The 16428-nt window shown below is 41.5% G+C and overlaps 6 protein-coding genes across 11 annotated transcripts in view; 4 read left to right on the top strand and 2 right to left on the bottom strand.

Moving 5' to 3' along the window:
* Positions 1–16428, bottom strand: part of isca2 (iron-sulfur cluster assembly 2) — a 65616-nt gene that overhangs the window by 16901 nt on the left and 32287 nt on the right. The gene's annotated exons all lie outside the window — the stretch shown is intronic.
* Positions 414–2169, top strand: noxred1 (NADP-dependent oxidoreductase domain containing 1; the record flags this gene model as incomplete). Its single annotated transcript, XM_079574254.1, has 4 exons — positions 414–600; positions 681–853; positions 952–1129; positions 1806–2169. The coding sequence occupies exons 1-4, from the start codon at positions 443–445 to the stop codon at positions 2167–2169; spliced, it is 873 nt and encodes a 290-aa protein (XP_079430380.1). The 5' UTR covers positions 414–442.
* tmed8 (transmembrane p24 trafficking protein 8) lies at positions 2694–5348 on the top strand. 3 transcript variants are annotated; one of them, XM_079572945.1, is made up of 6 exons: positions 2694–2892; positions 3179–3292; positions 3391–3480; positions 3582–3682; positions 3813–4106; positions 4181–5348. In XM_079572945.1, the coding sequence occupies exons 2-6, from the start codon at positions 3183–3185 to the stop codon at positions 4396–4398; spliced, it is 813 nt and encodes a 270-aa protein (XP_079429071.1). In that variant the 5' UTR covers positions 2694–2892; positions 3179–3182; the 3' UTR covers positions 4399–5348. The 3 variants fall into 3 exon arrangements, with proteins under 3 accessions (XP_079429071.1, XP_079429070.1, XP_079429072.1); XM_079572944.1 differs by having other exon boundaries at positions 2699–2892; positions 4178–5348; XM_079572946.1 differs by having other exon boundaries at positions 2705–2892; positions 3391–3478; positions 3589–3682; positions 4178–5348.
* On the top strand, positions 6785–9634 carry LOC306976246 (uncharacterized protein). Its single transcript, XM_079574143.1, has 9 exons — positions 6785–6892; positions 6958–7123; positions 7208–7336; positions 7966–8153; positions 8222–8418; positions 8517–8608; positions 8677–8731; positions 8828–8925; positions 9281–9634. Exons 2-9 carry the CDS (start codon positions 7021–7023, stop codon positions 9511–9513), a joined length of 1095 nt encoding a protein of 364 aa, XP_079430269.1. The 5' UTR covers positions 6785–6892; positions 6958–7020; the 3' UTR covers positions 9514–9634.
* On the bottom strand, positions 9580–11640 carry gstz1 (glutathione S-transferase zeta 1). 4 transcript variants are annotated; one of them, XM_079574144.1, is made up of 9 exons: positions 11473–11640; positions 11134–11185; positions 10983–11050; positions 10826–10906; positions 10636–10761; positions 10430–10505; positions 10294–10346; positions 10175–10224; positions 9580–9816 (listed from the first exon to the last, which is right to left on the bottom strand). In XM_079574144.1, the coding sequence occupies exons 1-9, from the start codon at positions 11500–11502 to the stop codon at positions 9693–9695; spliced, it is 660 nt and encodes a 219-aa protein (XP_079430270.1). In that variant the 5' UTR covers positions 11503–11640; the 3' UTR covers positions 9580–9692. The 4 variants fall into 4 exon arrangements, with proteins under 4 accessions (XP_079430270.1, XP_079430272.1, XP_079430273.1 ...); XM_079574146.1 differs by having other exon boundaries at positions 11134–11181; positions 11473–11597; XM_079574147.1 differs by having other exon boundaries at positions 11134–11206; positions 11473–11563.
* Positions 11748–16387, top strand: aldh6a1 (aldehyde dehydrogenase 6 family, member A1). Its single transcript, XM_079573266.1, has 12 exons — positions 11748–11904; positions 12273–12317; positions 12398–12472; positions 12643–12804; positions 13044–13122; positions 13217–13519; positions 13601–13722; positions 14030–14219; positions 14706–14887; positions 14971–15150; positions 15934–16032; positions 16150–16387. Exons 1-12 carry the CDS (start codon positions 11866–11868, stop codon positions 16252–16254), a joined length of 1581 nt encoding a protein of 526 aa, XP_079429392.1. The 5' UTR covers positions 11748–11865; the 3' UTR covers positions 16255–16387.

The following is a 16428-nucleotide window of genomic DNA, read 5'->3' as shown; positions in this document are numbered from 1 at the left end:
TACTTTAAATACTTTCACATTGCCAAATTAGGAACTCACAAACTCCTGGCAAATGCAGAGGAGCGGCAGATCACAGCGCATCATGTGACGCACACGTCAAGTCTTTGTATGAACCTAAGGCGTTTTAAATCTTTATTTTATTTTAGGTCAACATTAAAAGTTCTTTCTTAATGATGCTGTGCAAATGGAGCTAAAATGTAATGATTGATACTGGGATGTATTCCCTTGTTTGGAAAGTAACTGTATTCTAAACACTCTCAAATGAAAGTGTAACTACTAGAATACTCAAAAAGAGTATTTTAAACACATGTATTTATTTACTCCCCAACACAGACAGGAGGAGCAGGGGCTGCATTTGAACACGAGCGCCATTGTTGCGCACGTTGTCCATGTTGCTATGGCAACTTAGAGAGGTCACACTTTTACAACATAGCTTTGTGCCATGTCTGACCTGACCAAAAATCTTCCTAGCCTGTCGTTTGGAAACGGGCTGTCTGAAGAGGAAGACGGACTGCTTCATCTCCGCACACGCTCGGCTGCTCTCTCATTTTGCGGGTGCGCTCAGGCTGTTTTTCTCTGTCAGCTTTTTCAATCACTCAGGTATAAACCTGCAGCATCCACTTTATTCAAATAGGATATTACTGCCTAACAGAGTTAACCTACCACCTCGTTCATTTCAGAAGTTCAATCAAGAAGCACTGTGCAAACAAAAGCGGCTTGTTTTGTGGAGACCTGCGCGTGGGAATAGTAGGGATGGGCCACCTGGGAAAACAGCTGCTCTCGTCTCTTCTGGAGAAGACTCAAATCACAGCCTCAAATATTAAAGTTTCCACTATAAGACCAGAGTGTGCAGGTTACTACATCTGAACTCTCACATGTTTATACAAAGAAGCCATGCAACAAACCTTTATTGAAATGAAGTTAACCTTCTCTTGATTTGTTTTTCTCTAGGAAATGTGGAACCAGGAGTTGAATGTTTCTTTGACAATGGCCGCCTGGCACAGTGGGCAGATGTCCTGTTCCTCTGCTGCCTTCCCTCTCACCTGCCCACAGTGTGTGCTGACTTAAGCCCTCACCTGTGCAGACACACCCTTGTGTACAGTTTCCCCTCAGCTGTTCCCATCTCCAGGTACTGCACTGCTACTTTGGCCTTTACTTCTAGACAGGCTTCATAGAATAAGACATCATAATCAAATGGAGATCATGGAGGTGGAGGTTTTCAGGAGAAGGTCCACAACTGGCCACATGAATTCTGTCATTTGATCATCGCACCAGTGACTGATTTAGTGTCACTCTTAAATACAAAAGAGAGAAAAAAAACTCACCTCAAGTCATTTTATGGATAGATAAGATAGATTGCTTCATGTGGTTTAACCCTAGATTTTAGAAATATAGTTTTAAACCCATTGAAAATCTGCAATATGACATTTCTACCATAGATTTGAGGCATTCTGACCTGTCCTCCACAGAGCATTAAACTATGCTGCTAGAGCAGTGGTTCTCAACCTGGGGTTGGGATCCTCATGGGGCTCATGAGAGAATTTCACTGGGTTGCCAGATGTTTACTTTCATCTTCATTTAAGGGACATTAAGCTCATAGACACAGATAACACACTGTACCAGATTATAGCTCATATCTGTGTGCAATTCAATGTAGAAAACCCAGCAGTTTTCATACTGGGGGCCGCAACTAAATAAGGCTGAGAACCACCACTTCAGAGTGTGATGTCTCATGAACACAACCTATTTAAATTTGAATGCACTTTTACTCTTCTCATGCGTGTCTTTCTTTGTTTGTTGTCTAGATTAGTGCAGCTTCTTGAGCACAACTTTGTTCTGAAATCACAGTATGAAGCAGATGCTTATGACAATCCAGAAGTGTGGAGGTCATGCACCCATTTGAATACAGCTCTAAAACACTCACTCCTCATCAAACTGTCCTGTCCTCTAAGACTGACAGGAAAACAGCATAAACCTTCTCCTGGTCTGAAATGGATGTGTGCGGTGCTGTATAGCCTGGTTAATATATGTACGTCTGTACATTTGGAGTGGAAAGAAACTCTCCATGTGATTAACCAACTTTTTAAAGACAAATTGTCCCAGTCTTTGGAAATGAATGCACAACATGTGATCAGCTCATCTACATCTTGCATGTCTGCAGACGAGTAAGTGCTTGTTCTTCATGTTATTATGTTCAAGCAGGCTGCACGTGTCTCATGATTAATGACGATATTCTTATTCCTCCAAAGTGTCTTTTCTTGGATCTCTGTCAGTGATGCTCAGACAAAGGAAACTCCACTCTACAGTTTTTTATCAAACAGTAAATCCACACAAGAATGTATTTGTGCCCTGTACTCTGCACTTTTGGAGTCAACACATTAAAATACTAACATAAACTCGCAGTGTTCAGCTCGTTTTGTGTGTTTATGACTCATTATAAAAAGTGTATTATTATTATTATTATTATTATTATTATTATTATTATTATTATTATTATTATTATTATTATTATTATTATTATTATTATTATTATTTACCCTGTAAAGAGTTAGAATGATGATTTTTATTTGGGTGGGGTTTTCTGAATTGATTATTATAACTGATACACATTCTAGTCACTATATTGTTCTTATTCTATATGGTTTAATAACGGCACATCAAATGCCCATAGTAGGATATTCAGTCTCGCGCACTGTGCTTCTGATTCGTGGATTATCGTCAACACTCGGCAAAATACGGAAGTATGTGAGATGAACGTTTTCCCCTTTCCCCTTCCTGCGACCCGTCAGCTGCCCGGGCTCTGTCACGGGACGGTCTGCCTCTGCATGTCTTCCACTGGACTGAACGGGACACTTCTGGGCTGGCGCAGTGTTTGCGGTGCATGATGTGGTGGTGAGACAACACTTTGGCTTATAGATGATGTATGCTAACAGTTAGCAGATGCAGGCTAAACAGGGACGAGCATGTGCCATATGACTCTCAGGCTTTGTGTTCAGATGCTGAAGTTCTGCCGCGCGCTTGTTTACTAGTTTGGCACAGTGGATGTTTCAGTCCGTGGCATGACTGTCTTTAGTTTAGTTTATAAAGGTGGCAGTGAGCGGTGTCAGTGCTCCCTCCCCGCTCTGAGAGGCGGGGTTTGGCTGTGGAGCCACAGCTGAGGTGTTTGTCTTTTCCTTAGAGCCATGGAGAGAATAGACGCTACATCGGAGCTTCAGTCACGGCTGTCATCTCTCTCCGTCTCTGCCTTTTCCGGAATATCGTCCAGACAGTGCGAGAACCAGGCGGCTGACAGGTAACCTGTTGCTCTTGGCGGCTTCAGGAGGGGCAAGAGGTGTTTTTTATAAGTGTTATTCATTAATTGACGTTTTGTGCTCATCATATTCTCTCTAGCCTGCAGAACACAGACCTTTCACAGACTTTGAGCCAAGACCAAGTGAATATGAATGAAACTACAGAGAAGAGTACCAAGCTTTCAGAGGTAGTTAATATTTATCAAATGTCAAATAGACCATGCATAAGGGCATAATCACTGAGCTACGGTAAACAAGGAAGTGCTATTGAAGATGATTTTTCTTGTATGTGTTTGAGGGTAATGATGAGGCCCCCGCTGAGCCGGTCCAGAGGGAGGGGACAGACGAGAACAACAGCCCTGGGAGCTGTCAGCTCTCTGCTGAGATAAAAGGTAAGGACCTGCTGTCTGTGCCGCCAAGAGCCTACTATTTCAAATAGCATTGGAGCTGAGTGGGCTGTTACTGTAGTAAAGTTCCAAATTGGTAATTCCTCTTACTTACATTTGCCCTTCCCTCTGGCAGCCCAGATGCCACCATTAGATCCTCCAACTACATGGACATCTGCTACTCTGAAGGAGCTGAAGGCAAAGCTCCGCGGTGAGAAGGACAGCGTGGTGACGGTATATCGTGGAGATATCATGACGGTCCATGTGCCCACTGTGCCAGAGGCAAAGAAAGTGTGCTGGGAGTTTGCCACTGATGGCTATGACATTGGCTTTGGAATATACTTCGACTGGACCCCTGTGACAAGCCGAGCTATCACTGTGCACATTAGTGAGTCCAGTGATGACGAGGATGAAGAGGAAGAGCTCGAAGGTACAGTTTTTCTTGTGTGGGATCATCTAAATCTATTTTCATTTGAGTTGACAAAGAGCTCTTTTTTTTAGCAGGCCCAGTGATGAATGGAGATGTGGAAAAGGGCTCCAAAAGTCAGGCCAACTCAAATTTGGCTGAAATCCTGCCTGTTTATCGGCAGGACTCTCACCTGTCCGTCCATGGGGGAAGTCACGAGTTTCCAGGTGAAGGCACATACCTCTTGAAATTTGACAACTCCTACTCGCTATGGCGAAATAAAACCCTTTACTACAGAGTTTATTACAGTGCCTGAGATGCCACGTTGTTACTAATGAATGTATTAACGAGTGAAGCATTTTAGAGACAGAATTGTAAATGATGCTTTGAACTATTTTTAATTTTATATAAAACACAGCTCTATAATACGAAGACAGGCATAGAGGTCTATTTTGTCACTACCTGCTTGTGTTGCCGTACAGCCATCTTGAAGAATATTTTGTCAGTTTGAGCGGATGCAACACTCCAGCGTTGTGCTATTTCTTAAGCAGCCATACATATTTTTAATGGTTTCAATGATGCACTGTGCTTACTGGTCAAGTGCCCGTCTAAAATATGTATTAACCTTACAAAAGTAGCAGTAATCAGGGAACACCTGCAGAATAGGTGTCTAACAGGGGTTGAGAGATATCCTTTTTTATATTTTGCCTCTATGGGCATCTTCTATACTTGTAAATGCTTTGCTGCTCTGTGTGTTTGCCTTTTGCCCTTTGCCATATTTGTTTCTTTTTGACTGTGAATGAGTGAATATTACCTACAAATGCACATGTCTGTATGTCGTCAGTACTATTGTTAAAATGCCGAATGTTTTAAAGCAAGCGGTGATCTCTCCGCTGTCTCCTTGTCATGGCACAGTGAAAAGCCATGTCTTATCATGCAACGCTCCTATTATATAATGAGAATCAATATTTGCCTTTCCTCACTTGTTGAAGCTAAGACGTTTTATTGTAATTGTGTTATGTGCACTGGTCTTGTTCACTGAACAACACTTTATTGGATTGTTGGATTGTTTTGAAATGAAATGTTTCGAGTGGTTTGGTTTCTTGTCAGAATAATCATTGGAACTTCCACACTGCATGTTCCCAAAGATGTTGCAAAGCTGGCTGCTAAATACTCTATACATCAAAGCATCTGATCTAAAGCTTTTAATGTTTGCTGTACTGTAACTTATGATTATATTTTGAATTTATATATTTCAAAAAAATAAAGAACATATCATATAATTTGTTGCATTTTTCTTTTTTTATAAGATCCAGCTTGCGTTGGTGCAGTATTAGAAAGTGAGTCTGTGGTGGAGGTCCCTTGTGCTTCCATTAAATTGAACCATTTGGGATTTGATGTGTTGCAGAGTTAGTGATGAAACCAAGGTTTATTTTCAGTTTTCCCCAAAGGCTGATGGGAATTCAAGTGTCACTCAGCTTCACCCTCTAATCTAGCTGGATTTAGTCCATTTGATGTAAAACAAGATTTAAACAAGGGATCTGCATATTTTATTGCATCAAATGTCACTAGAAACATCTTAAGGAATAGTATATTTTCAAATGATTTTAAATCAGTGTATAATGTTTTGTTTGTAATTAATCCTAACAATTGATTTAAACCACAAAATGTAATAAAAAGCATAATGTTATGAGGTGCAGGTGCTATAACCAATCAGTCCTTATTTACCATAATAGATCCATGTTATTTAGATAAAAATGGCCGACTAATTACAGTGGTCTCAGGTGTGCGTTTCCCACTACGCCTCGAGCACGTCTCAGCCAATCACCTGTCAGCTGTCAACGCGCGTGCTGGTCCTGCTGTATTTTTGGCTGTATTTGTAATTTAAATTATTTGTCTTTACCCGAAATGGGTAAACTAAGTTTTTATGTGCTGTGGTCCCTGCGCGACGCTCCCCGGCAGTTTATGAGGCAAGTTTGGTGCATGTTTATTTATCTGTGTGCATTATAGTGTTAGCTGCAGCTCATTAAAGTCCTTTTTGCCCTTCATTCTTCAGCAAATCCAACCACAGGTACTTTCAAGTTCACGTCCCCCTGCCTCTGCCCAAACAGCTGGTCATCTTTGGCTTTGGAGAGTGGGAAAGCAGCAAGACCATATCAGTGGAAGTCCTGGTCAGTGCGAATGTACAGGCCCAGAATATAGGCACTCTGTCCACTCACACAAGGTATGAACAAGGAATATGCGGAGCTAAGCTAATACATCTTTCACTCTTTGTTAAAAGTTTGGATTACTGCGCTGTAATTTTATTTCTTATTTTTAGGTGCCTGACTTGGGAGGGTGAGTGGAATCATGAAATTGCTGCAGTGGCAACTGAGAAAGGAAGGAAAGGAGTGTATGGCAAGATTGTACTCACTGTGTGTGGAGAGGTATTAATTTTTAACCTGAATCTCTCAGCATCCACAGTAGTGCAGGTGGGTCTGTATATTTATGCTAATTTATGCAATTGCAGCAGGATAAAGACAGCGTCTTCAGTAGCACTCCTCTGGTGCATAAGAAATGGTCATTCCCACAAGGGGATAACCAAACAGATCTGTCCAGCACTTTACATCAGAGTACCATGAATGAAACCGTGAGATTTTCAAGAGTTTAAAACTATTTTAAGTATGCTGTGATATGTGATAACATTGTTTTTGCAGATGACAAGGACCTGCTCACAGTTGGGTGACAGTGTTTGCTATGGAGAGATTCAAGTTAATAAAATTGACACAAGTGATTGTAATGTGGCAAACCGACCACCTGCCTGGCCTACAGTAAGATCCATATTGGGCATTACCTGTGATCCACAATTAATCTGCTTTTGTTTTTGTGAATACAGGATAAAACGCCTAGACGGACAATAATCTGTAAAAGAGGTCGGCTTGCATGGAGCTCTGAGGACATGGACAGTCCTGGTGAGGTCTCGACTCCAAAGAAAAGGATCTTGTCAAGGCTGAACAGTCAAGAAGAAATGGCTGAGCAGATAAAGACTGAGCACAGAGATGGTCAGAATTTTGTTGTTTTTACATTTTCATGACAGTGTTTGGATTGCTGCAATGTGTCAATGTTTTGAAACAGACTTTGATTAGTTTCAGGTTGTCCATCAAAGCGCTGGTGTCACACAATGTGTCTGATAGACTCAGACACAGCTGTTCTCATCGGAGGAGAAGCCTCACATCAGGACTGCTGCAAAGACTCGCTGTGGAAACTGGAGCTCGGTAAGTGCCTTTGAGTATGCTTTGTCTTTGCTTACAAGCTAGCACATCATAACCTAAACTGGTGTATGACATATACAGCATTATTACACCATCTCAAAAACATACCTGGAGTACTTTTTAAAAATATATTCACACTTGTGAGGCAGTGCTGTTTGATGAGGATTTATTTCCAACTTTGACGAGACTAGTTCTAAATGCTTGAACTGTCTTGAGTGCAAAAGCGTTTGGGTGATGATTGTTGACCTGCTGATAGATTACAAATCTAGAACGAATTCAACACGATTCACTCTCCACTGTTGCCAGCAGAGGGCATCAGACACCAGATCATGGCTGGGAAATGTAAAAGATGTCAAAATACATGTGGTTTGTAGCTGACATTGTTTTAGATTATGAAAACGCAAAAGTCCAATCTAGAACAGATGAATTGGCTTGTCTTAAATCCAAAACAGAAATGCAAAAGTAGAAACAGCAAACATAGCAGCAAGCCCAGGCACTCCAAACAAATACGAACCGCATTAGGAAGTACTTAAAAGGCTTTTTATTTAAATGGCCGTCTAAATAGATGAAATAAATACATTTGAATGCAAAAGTGTTCATTCGTGTATTTACTTTGCACATATATTCCTCAGATAGTGACTTCTGGTTTCCGGTGAACCCCTCTGCTTCTGGACCTGTGCCGCTGTGCGCCCGGGGCCACTCTGCGACGTTTGACCCAGACTCCAAAGCGCTCTTCGTCTATGGTGGCCTGAGGGATGGTCTCGCCTACAATGAACTGTACATTTTAAATACTGTGACCTGGAAGTGGACGCATGTCAATGTGAGTTTCTGTTGCATACTTCACATAATTATTTTTTCTTCACTTGTTCTTTATGTCTGCTGTTTTAGACCAAAGGGAACATTCCAACGTTGGCATATCATTCTGCCACATTTTATAAGAAGGAGCTTTTTGTTTTCGGTGGAGTTAAGCCCAGTAATTCCTCCGGAGAGAAAAACTGCAGCAATGCTTTGTACATATTCAACCCAGAGTTTGGATTATGGTACCAGCCCATTGTGGAGGGAGAAAAACCTCTACCCCGATTTGGGTTAGTAGTGCTTATAATATGAGTGATCGTGATGCATCAACTGTTGCCTGCCATATTAATATGTAATAAAATAGTCATACAGTACCTATTTTCAACAGGCATTCAGCCACTCTGCTCTCCAACAAGCTGGTTATCTTTGGTGGCAGAAAAACGGCTACATACCTCAGTGATCTTTATATTCTCGATCTGGGTAATTTATAGTTCCTTTTGATTATTATGTATTTGTCAATACTGCGATGTAATTATGTTTGTTTTAAGGCATGATGGAGTACAGAGCAGTGAAGTGTGAAAACATGCCTCCTCTGCCTCGGGGGTAAGAGCTTTATGCTTTTCCTGGAAAACGTCATGTGTCATTTGTGACTTTAAATGACAACAAATAAATGTTTCTTTTCTTTTCTCATTTCGACAGATTTCATGCAGCACTGCCAGTTTCAGACAACAGAATTTTAGTCAGTGGAGGATGCAGTGCCATTGGAGCCCTTCAGGATATCCTTATCTTTAATATAAGTAAGTCTGTTTTCCCATATTTATGATTTATATCTGTTTCAGATTTTAAAGGTTAATGAATATCTAAATGTCCACAAGTTTTTTTTTAATTTTTACCCTGAATCAACTTTCCACTGTAGATTCCAATGTGAACTCTCACCTCACACTCTGTGAACAAAATCCCCACAGATGAACCTGTACACCCATAAAATTAAATATGGCTTTATTACATTTTAAGCACAAAAGGCTTAATTTTTGCGTGAAATCATAAACATCTTAATTTTCCCCTTCTAATTATGTCTGCTTTTTTCTGGTAAAAGTTTTGGTTTAATTTGGCTATTTTCCTAATCCCTTGTTTTCATAAACCTCCGTGCAGATACCAGAATGTGGTCTTCACTGGCGTGTCCTCTATTCTCCTCCAAGCCTCGAGCCGGACACAGCATAATAGGCCCAGGCTGCACCACTACATCCAACACAGACCAGCGCGAGGACCGGCCCGGGCTGCTCACTACTCGGTGTACGCTGTTGGTGTTTGGTGGCTCCGACTGCTCCGGTAACTTTTACAATGATGCAGTAAAGTTCACAGTCGAGGTTCCTTGTGGTGACTGAGAAATGAGACTTCAAATCATTTTGTAACATGTTTTTGTATCTGTGAGTTTTTTAATAAGGAATTTTAAAATCTAACAATAAAACCTTTTTATAAGAAGTGTTTATTCAAAGTCTTCTTCCACACAGGAGCATTTCTGTGTTACATATATTTAAGAATGTACACAAGCAGCAGTAAAATGTTAACGCAGGTCCTCGGGAGTGTCTGGTTGACACAATGGGTGACTCGTTTTAAAGGCTTCAATCTCCATTAAGGCTGCATTCAGTCTTTTGATTGTTGGATACTGTTCAATGTCCACTTTGAATCTACAGACAAAACACACAAATGTCAAACTGCATGAGTGTTTCCAATAAATCCTATTCTGTAAATCAGCAGGTATCGGACCCCTAATGTATATTTGTTCTTATTTAGCTGTTTTTTCAAGTTGACCGTAGCCCATTACAAGATCATATTCTTAAATCTTATGTTCCAACTCTGTCCCGGTTGGTCACAAAAACCTCATACAGGTCATACATCTTTAAACTTTAGTGATAGACATTTTCTAACAAATAGTATTATTAGCTCTGGAATCAGAACCAGAGCTTTCACACCAACATTGGGTCAGAGATTTTTGGCCTGATCTGCTTCGCTACTACTCAAAGTCAAGGTGCACGGTGCCAATACCTTTCTGCATTGTAGACTTGAGGAACTAGACAGATGTCAGCCATTGAGATCTGAAAAGTACACAATCAAAACACTTCACCTATATGTTCAACGTGTATTGTGCGCTTATGAGCTCATACCTCGTCTCCAACACAGTATTTCCCAGCTGTTTCTTTCAGAATGGGCTCCAGCGCTGAATGAGAAGGTAAATGGTCTATAGTTAATCTTTTAAATGCATCAGGTTGAAAGCAATTCGGACACAAGCCTCACACCCACCTTGAAATCCTCTGTTGAGGAAGTGCTGTGCCCACTGAACCTTTTCTGCTCCAATTTTTTGTATCACATATAAATTCTGAAAGCAGGACAACAACAAAAAACAAACTTTATTCAGTTTGAGACATCATTTTTATTTGGGTTGTTTTGCAATTTATCCTGCAAACTTTTCTATTTGTGGCAGTGATTTAGAGCAGGTTATTTTTTACCTGCAGAGGCTGTATCCCAGAGGCAATGAGGTCACTTATCATTCGGACCTGGGCGCGTTTCTGGGGGTCTGCGGGAAGAAGCTGCTGCCCCGGCCTGGTCTCATCGATGTACTGAATCACTGCCAGCTACACGACAAATCATGTTCAGTTCTCATCGAATCTGGACCATGAGAACACTTTCTGTACTTACTGACTGAGAAAGTGTAACGCCGTCAATTTCAACTGCAGGCACTTGCTGCATTGGGTTGAGAGCCTTGTATTGTGATGAATACTTTGAAGCACACACAAAAAAGCATGTTACCATACATCAATTCTATACATGAATTTGCATTTGCATTGTATTATACCTGCTGACCACCGTCTCTGATTAGGTTAACGGGAACCTGATCATATTCAATCCCTTTTAGAGCAAAAGCTGGGGTTGAAAGGGTTGGGTTAGGGTTGAAACACAATTTACAAGCCAAAATACCATGAAAGTAGAGTTTGATTATGACTTACCAATTCGAACCCTCCACGAGCAGGAACTTCTGAAGTATCCATGCAGAACTGGCTACAACAGAACACAGGTTACCTCAATGGAAAACAAAAACATGTCAAACAACAGTACATTTCTAACGGTTCACCTTGGTTTGGGTTGCCATATTCTGATTGTCTCTCAACAACTACAGAAAGACTTTTTTGGAGTGGTCTGGTTCTATTCTGCAGCAGCCAATGGGATGTGCTCCTAAAATCCCTCCTCCTCACTACTCTTTGGATCATGACTAAGCATTTGTAGCGCATCTGGATCACATTATTAGGAGTACTTTTAAATGGTTAAAAACAATGAGACGGCAATACCTTGGCGAGACGTGCAATGGACAGGCGCATTGTTTGGCGATTGGTAATGCTCGTGCGCCGCGCATTAGGCAATTTACACTTTGACTCTTAATAAACTCAGATTGAATGATTCTATGCACAAACTGCACTTCGGAGAATCGTCAACACAGTCGCGCGTCCTGTTACATAATCGCTAAGGTTTATCCATTCTCGATTCCTTCTTTCACAAACAAGGCGGGACTTCACGTTGCTCGTAGCCAATCAACAACTCGAGATTTGACGAGAGCCCGCCTACAGGTAGTTGTTTTTTACTGCGAGGAGGAAACGACTGCCCCCTCTCTGCTGGTACTGCTGCTGCTGCTGCCCATGCTCCTGCCTCTCTGGAGTTCAAACTCAAGTCAACTTTAATCCACCATGGCGTCTGCAGCTCTAAGGACAGTGCTAAAGACCAAAGTAAGTGTATAATTGGAGGGAAACGCATAAGTTGTTTGTCTATGTTGCAGGAGGCACACATTCACTGGTTATGTGTCATGTATATTCTGAGGAGCCCAAACTATAAGAAAAAAGAAGCCTATCCTAAGTTTGATCATATTTAAGTAGCCAAACTCCAAGCACATTAAAAACAAAAAATATTTGTATTGATTTTTTTTTACAAAAGGTAGACATGCTTAAAAGTTGACTTTGCCCCCTAAATCCATGGCTTCCAGTGGTTGCTTATTAATCTAATGAGCTAACTGGTTGAAACTGGACATGACAGGTGCAATATGTAACAACATTGTCTATATGCTTTGACGTGACCACTTTATATTATTGTTTGGCAGATATCACTTAAAACTGGGCGCATGTGCTACTCCTCCTCCTCAGTAGTAAGTTTACACCAATCAATTTGGTTATTGTTTCACTCATTACATCAGTTGGATTTTTTAAATCATGTCTATTTTCACAGCCAACTGTCAAGCTCTTCATAGACGGGAAGTTTGTTGAGTCAAAGACCTCAGATTGGCTGGATGTTCACAATCCTGTAAGTGTTGAATACCCAAAAGTTCCTATTTCTGTGGAACACTCGGCCACAAGGTCATGCAGCTTGTCAAACCTGTTGTTTCACCTTTGAACTTGACAGTCATTCATTAATACATACATAGTAATATCTGATTTACTGACGATTAAGATGCTTATCCTTATGTCCTACAGGCCACCAATGAAGTGATAGCGCGTGTACCTAAAGCCACACAGGAGGAGATGGTGGCAGCTGCAGACTCCTGCTCCAAAGCCTTTCAGACTTGGTCAGAAACCTCCATCTTGGCCAGGCAGCAGGTGTTTCTGCGTTATCAGCAGCTTATCAAAGACAACATTGTAAGTTAAAGGGTATGAGCTGAATATCTCTTACAACCAAAGCAATAATAGAAACATGCACCTAATGCTTATATTAATTTACTCGGTGAATGGAGTAGACAAAATGTTTACTCAAGTCTGAGTAACTTTTTCTGAAATAATTTATAGTTAAAAGTAGTCATGATTACTAAAGTAAATGTTTTTGTGTAACTGAATGAATATAGTTGAGTAACTGAGTACTACCTGGCTGCTAATTTCAGAAAGAACTTGCGAAGAGCATCACAGTGGAGCAGGGAAAAACTCTGGCAGATGCAGAGGGCGATGTGTTCAGAGGATTGCGTAAGTTTATACTACACATTCTTATGAAGTTTATTTATTCAGTTATTTATTCCAGTCTATTGTTCCAATGTTTATGTGTATGTGCACATTTCAGAGGTTGTGGAACATGCTTGCAGCGTCACCTCTTTGATGCTGGGTGAGACTCTCCCTTCCATCACTAAAGACATGGACACTTACACCTATCGTCTGCCAATTGGAGTGTGTGCTGGCATCGCCCCTTTTAACTTCCCTGCTATGATTCCCCTGTGGATGTTCCCCATGGGCATGGTGTGCGGGAACACGTATCTGCTAAAGCCGTCAGAGCGAGTGCCCTCTTGTACTATGTTGCTCACTAAAATGTTACAGGATGCTGGCGCTCCAGACGGCACACTAAATATTATTCATGGCCAACATAATGGTAAGCAATACATCCATCTGTGGTTATTTATGAGAACATCGAGACATTTGTGACAGGCATATGTCAAACTTTTCTATACAGCTGTAAACTTCATCTGTGATCATCCAGCTATTAAAGCCATCAGTTTTGTTGGTTCAAATCAAGCTGGGGAATATATCTATGAAAGGGGCTCAAAAAATGGCAAGCGAGTCCAGTCCAATATGGTGAGTTTCGAAATGTTGAAAACTGTCTACTTTACAAACCTGAACAGAAGGTGGCAGCATTGTTCCACAGATTCTCGTAAGGAGTCTTCCTGTCCTGAAGGTGCTGGTCAGGAAAGTGCTGTACATTTTGGCTTGAGCAATTGATATGTCACGATAAAATTGCACAATAACAATATTTATCACAAATATTATTGTCAATAAATAGTATTGTCAATAATATTTGTCACAAATTTGTCGCGACCTAGAATAATGCAGTGAAATATAGAAGACTGCAATAAGCTGGAGGTTCAACACTTGTGTGTTATAGGGTGCCAAGAACCATGGTGTGGTGATGCCAGACGCTAACAAAGAGAACACCCTTAATCAGCTGGTGGGTGCAGCGTTTGGTGCAGCGGGCCAGCGCTGCATGGCCTTGTCCACTGCCATCCTGGTAGGAGAGGCCCGGAGCTGGCTGCCTGAGTTGGTGGAGCGATCCAAAGCTCTTCGAGTGAACGCAGGTAGAGCACCTTTGTATCACACCTTTCTGTGCCCTTCTCCCCTCCTGGGCCGCTGCATCCTCGTGGCTATGGCTGTGGTCATGTGGGGCCACCCACGCCGCTCTGACCACACCTCATGCTTTCTGCCTCATTTTAACTTCACTTTGGTCTCAGCTGGTGTACAGGGCTTTTTGAGTCGGTCATGCTGCAAATATGTGGTCAGATTGCGGCATGGGCCTAAACAGTGGTTTAGAAAATCAAATCCTTTAAAAAAACAGTTGATGTATTATAAATGAGGGAATACGTCTCACTGTTCACAGTGATGTGGACGTTAACTGTCACATACAGGAAACCTGTAAGTATGTGTTTAGAAGGAGTGCCTCTGGGTGCCCCTCATCCTGGCTTTGGTGTGTCTGCGGAAACTGCATTTTTTGAATGTCATTGCCCCATGATGTGAGTGCTATTGTGCATAACCTTATAGCTGGTTGTTTTGTGGGCCCCCTTTAGGAGACCAGCCTGGTGCAGATGTAGGGCCCCTGATCTCCCCCCAAGCCAAGGCCAGAGTGTGCAGCCTGATTCAGAGTGGCGTAGATGAGGGAGCTCAGGTTCTCCTGGACGGCCGAGATGTGAAGGTCAAGGGTTATGAGAATGGCAATTTTGTGGGACCAACCATCATCGGCAATGTCACAGTACGTGGACCTTTGTCTTTGTGTAAACAAGATGATGAAAGAAAGTAGCTCTAGTTACAATGTTGACTTCTGTACTCCTACAGCCTGAGATGAAATGCTATGCTGAAGAGATTTTCGGCCCTGTGTTGGTCGTTCTTGAGGCAGAGAATCTAGACGACGCCATCAATTTGGTCAACAGGAATCCCTATGGCAATGGGACGGCTATCTTCACCACAAATGGTGCCACTGCGCGCAAATACACTCATGAGGTGGACGTGGGCCAGGTGAGAGTCTCTACTCTCCAAATGTGTTTTGGTAGAAAGGAGACATTCACATCCCTCTGTCATGTCAATACAGCATACCAAACAGGGAACACCCTAGTCAGATTTTTTATTTCTCATTAAAAATATTATTTTTCTTGGCATTACTAATCTGTTTGCCCCTTACCCAAAATATACACATCGGTTGAACTTTTCCCTCCACTTCCCACTCGTTTTAACTTGAAATAGCTATGGCAAATACCTGAGTATACATGAATAAAAACCCCGGGTACACAAAGAGTTTCCCCGGCAGTAATCGAGGAGGGAGAAACTAATTAAATCTCAAAAGGGATTCCTCAGGGCTGCTCACCGTTGTTTATAAATATAGCCATCCCTGACCTGTTTGTTTGCCTGTGGTGTTGAGTTATGCTCTGTTTGCTGTTCACATGGTGGACCTCTAGAGCTGTTTTCTCCAAACCTCGCTGCAATAAACATCAACTTTCCTTTTTTCCCTTTTCCACACCTCGCCAAAAGGTCTCATCGTATCCAAATGTACTCACCATTTCAAACGCAAAAAACCCAACAATGACGGCATTTTTCCTTTGTTTATTTATCTTGTCTCTCCTTAAATAAGCATGTGTTGTGCTTTCGAAAGTGTAAATGTATGCCGCCAGTTTCTTGTTTTGATATCATGTGACCTTTTAACAGTGCTGATGTGTTGCCTTTCTCATGTGTCTTCATCCTAGCAATTAAGCAGCAGACACAAATGTTTTACTTTAGTGCATTCTGGAAACTCCTTTTATTCAGGTTGGGGTGAACGTTCCTATCCCTGTCCCATTGCCCATGTTCTCCTTCACTGGCTCAAGAGGATCCTTCAGAGGAGACATGAACTTCTATGGAAAACAAGTCAGTCCCACATTTGACTAACTACTACTAGTACTACTTCAACTATACTACACAATCATTGACCTAGAACATTGTTCCTCATATTACTCTTTAAATGCCATCTGTGTGTCTCTCCAGGGAATCCAGTTCTACACACAGATCAAAACAGTCACTTCACAATGGAAAGCTGAAGATGCTACTCTCAAAAGTCCAGCTGTTACCATGCCAACAATGGGACGCTAATCCAAAATAAGAAGTAGCCAAGTATCGCAGGCGAACATAGTTGCTCTAGACTTCATAAGGATTCAAATTTTCTCAATGAAACTTGAAATGTTGTCAATTAAAAGCCCTAGAACTTAATGATACTGTATCTGCATAAGCCTTTGTATACTAAAAGCTCTTACTAGGCCTCCTGCC

Source organism: Gobius niger (assembly GCF_951799975.1).
Source record: "Gobius niger genome assembly, chromosome: 16".
Lineage (NCBI taxonomy): Eukaryota > Metazoa > Chordata > Actinopteri > Gobiiformes > Gobiidae > Gobius > Gobius niger.
The sequence above is the reverse complement of the archived record's forward strand: the minus strand, read 5'-3'. Positions and strand labels throughout refer to the sequence as shown.

Coding starts and splice junctions, on each gene's coding strand:
- tmed8 (XM_079572944.1), top strand. CDS start 3,183: ATGGAGAGAATAGACGCTACATCGGAGCTTCAGTCACGGCTGTCATCT. Junction 3,481..3,581: donor AGTACCAAGCTTTCAGAGGT/AGTTAATATTTA, acceptor TTTCTTGTATGT/GTTTGAGGGTAATGATGAGG. Junction 3,683..3,812: donor GCTCTCTGCTGAGATAAAAG/GTAAGGACCTGC, acceptor TCCCTCTGGCAG/CCCAGATGCCACCATTAGAT.
- LOC306976246 (XM_079574143.1), top strand. CDS start 7,021: ATGGACAGTCCTGGTGAGGTCTCGACTCCAAAGAAAAGGATCTTGTCA. Junction 8,154..8,221: donor GGAAGTGGACGCATGTCAAT/GTGAGTTTCTGT, acceptor CTGCTGTTTTAG/ACCAAAGGGAACATTCCAAC. Junction 8,732..8,827: donor ATGCCTCCTCTGCCTCGGGG/GTAAGAGCTTTA, acceptor TCATTTCGACAG/ATTTCATGCAGCACTGCCAG.
- gstz1 (XM_079574144.1), bottom strand. CDS start 11,502: ATGCGCCTGTCCATTGCACGTCTCGCCAAG. Junction 10,907..10,982: donor TCAGAGACGGTGGTCAGCAG/GTATAATACAAT, acceptor TGTGCTTCAAAG/TATTCATCACAATACAAGGC. Junction 9,817..10,174: donor CAAGTCTACAATGCAGAAAG/GTATTGGCACCG, acceptor TTTTGTCTGTAG/ATTCAAAGTGGACATTGAAC.
- aldh6a1 (XM_079573266.1), top strand. CDS start 11,866: ATGGCGTCTGCAGCTCTAAGGACAGTGCTAAAGACCAAA. Junction 14,888..14,970: donor CCATCATCGGCAATGTCACA/GTACGTGGACCT, acceptor GTACTCCTACAG/CCTGAGATGAAATGCTATGC. Junction 16,033..16,149: donor TGAACTTCTATGGAAAACAA/GTCAGTCCCACA, acceptor GTGTCTCTCCAG/GGAATCCAGTTCTACACACA.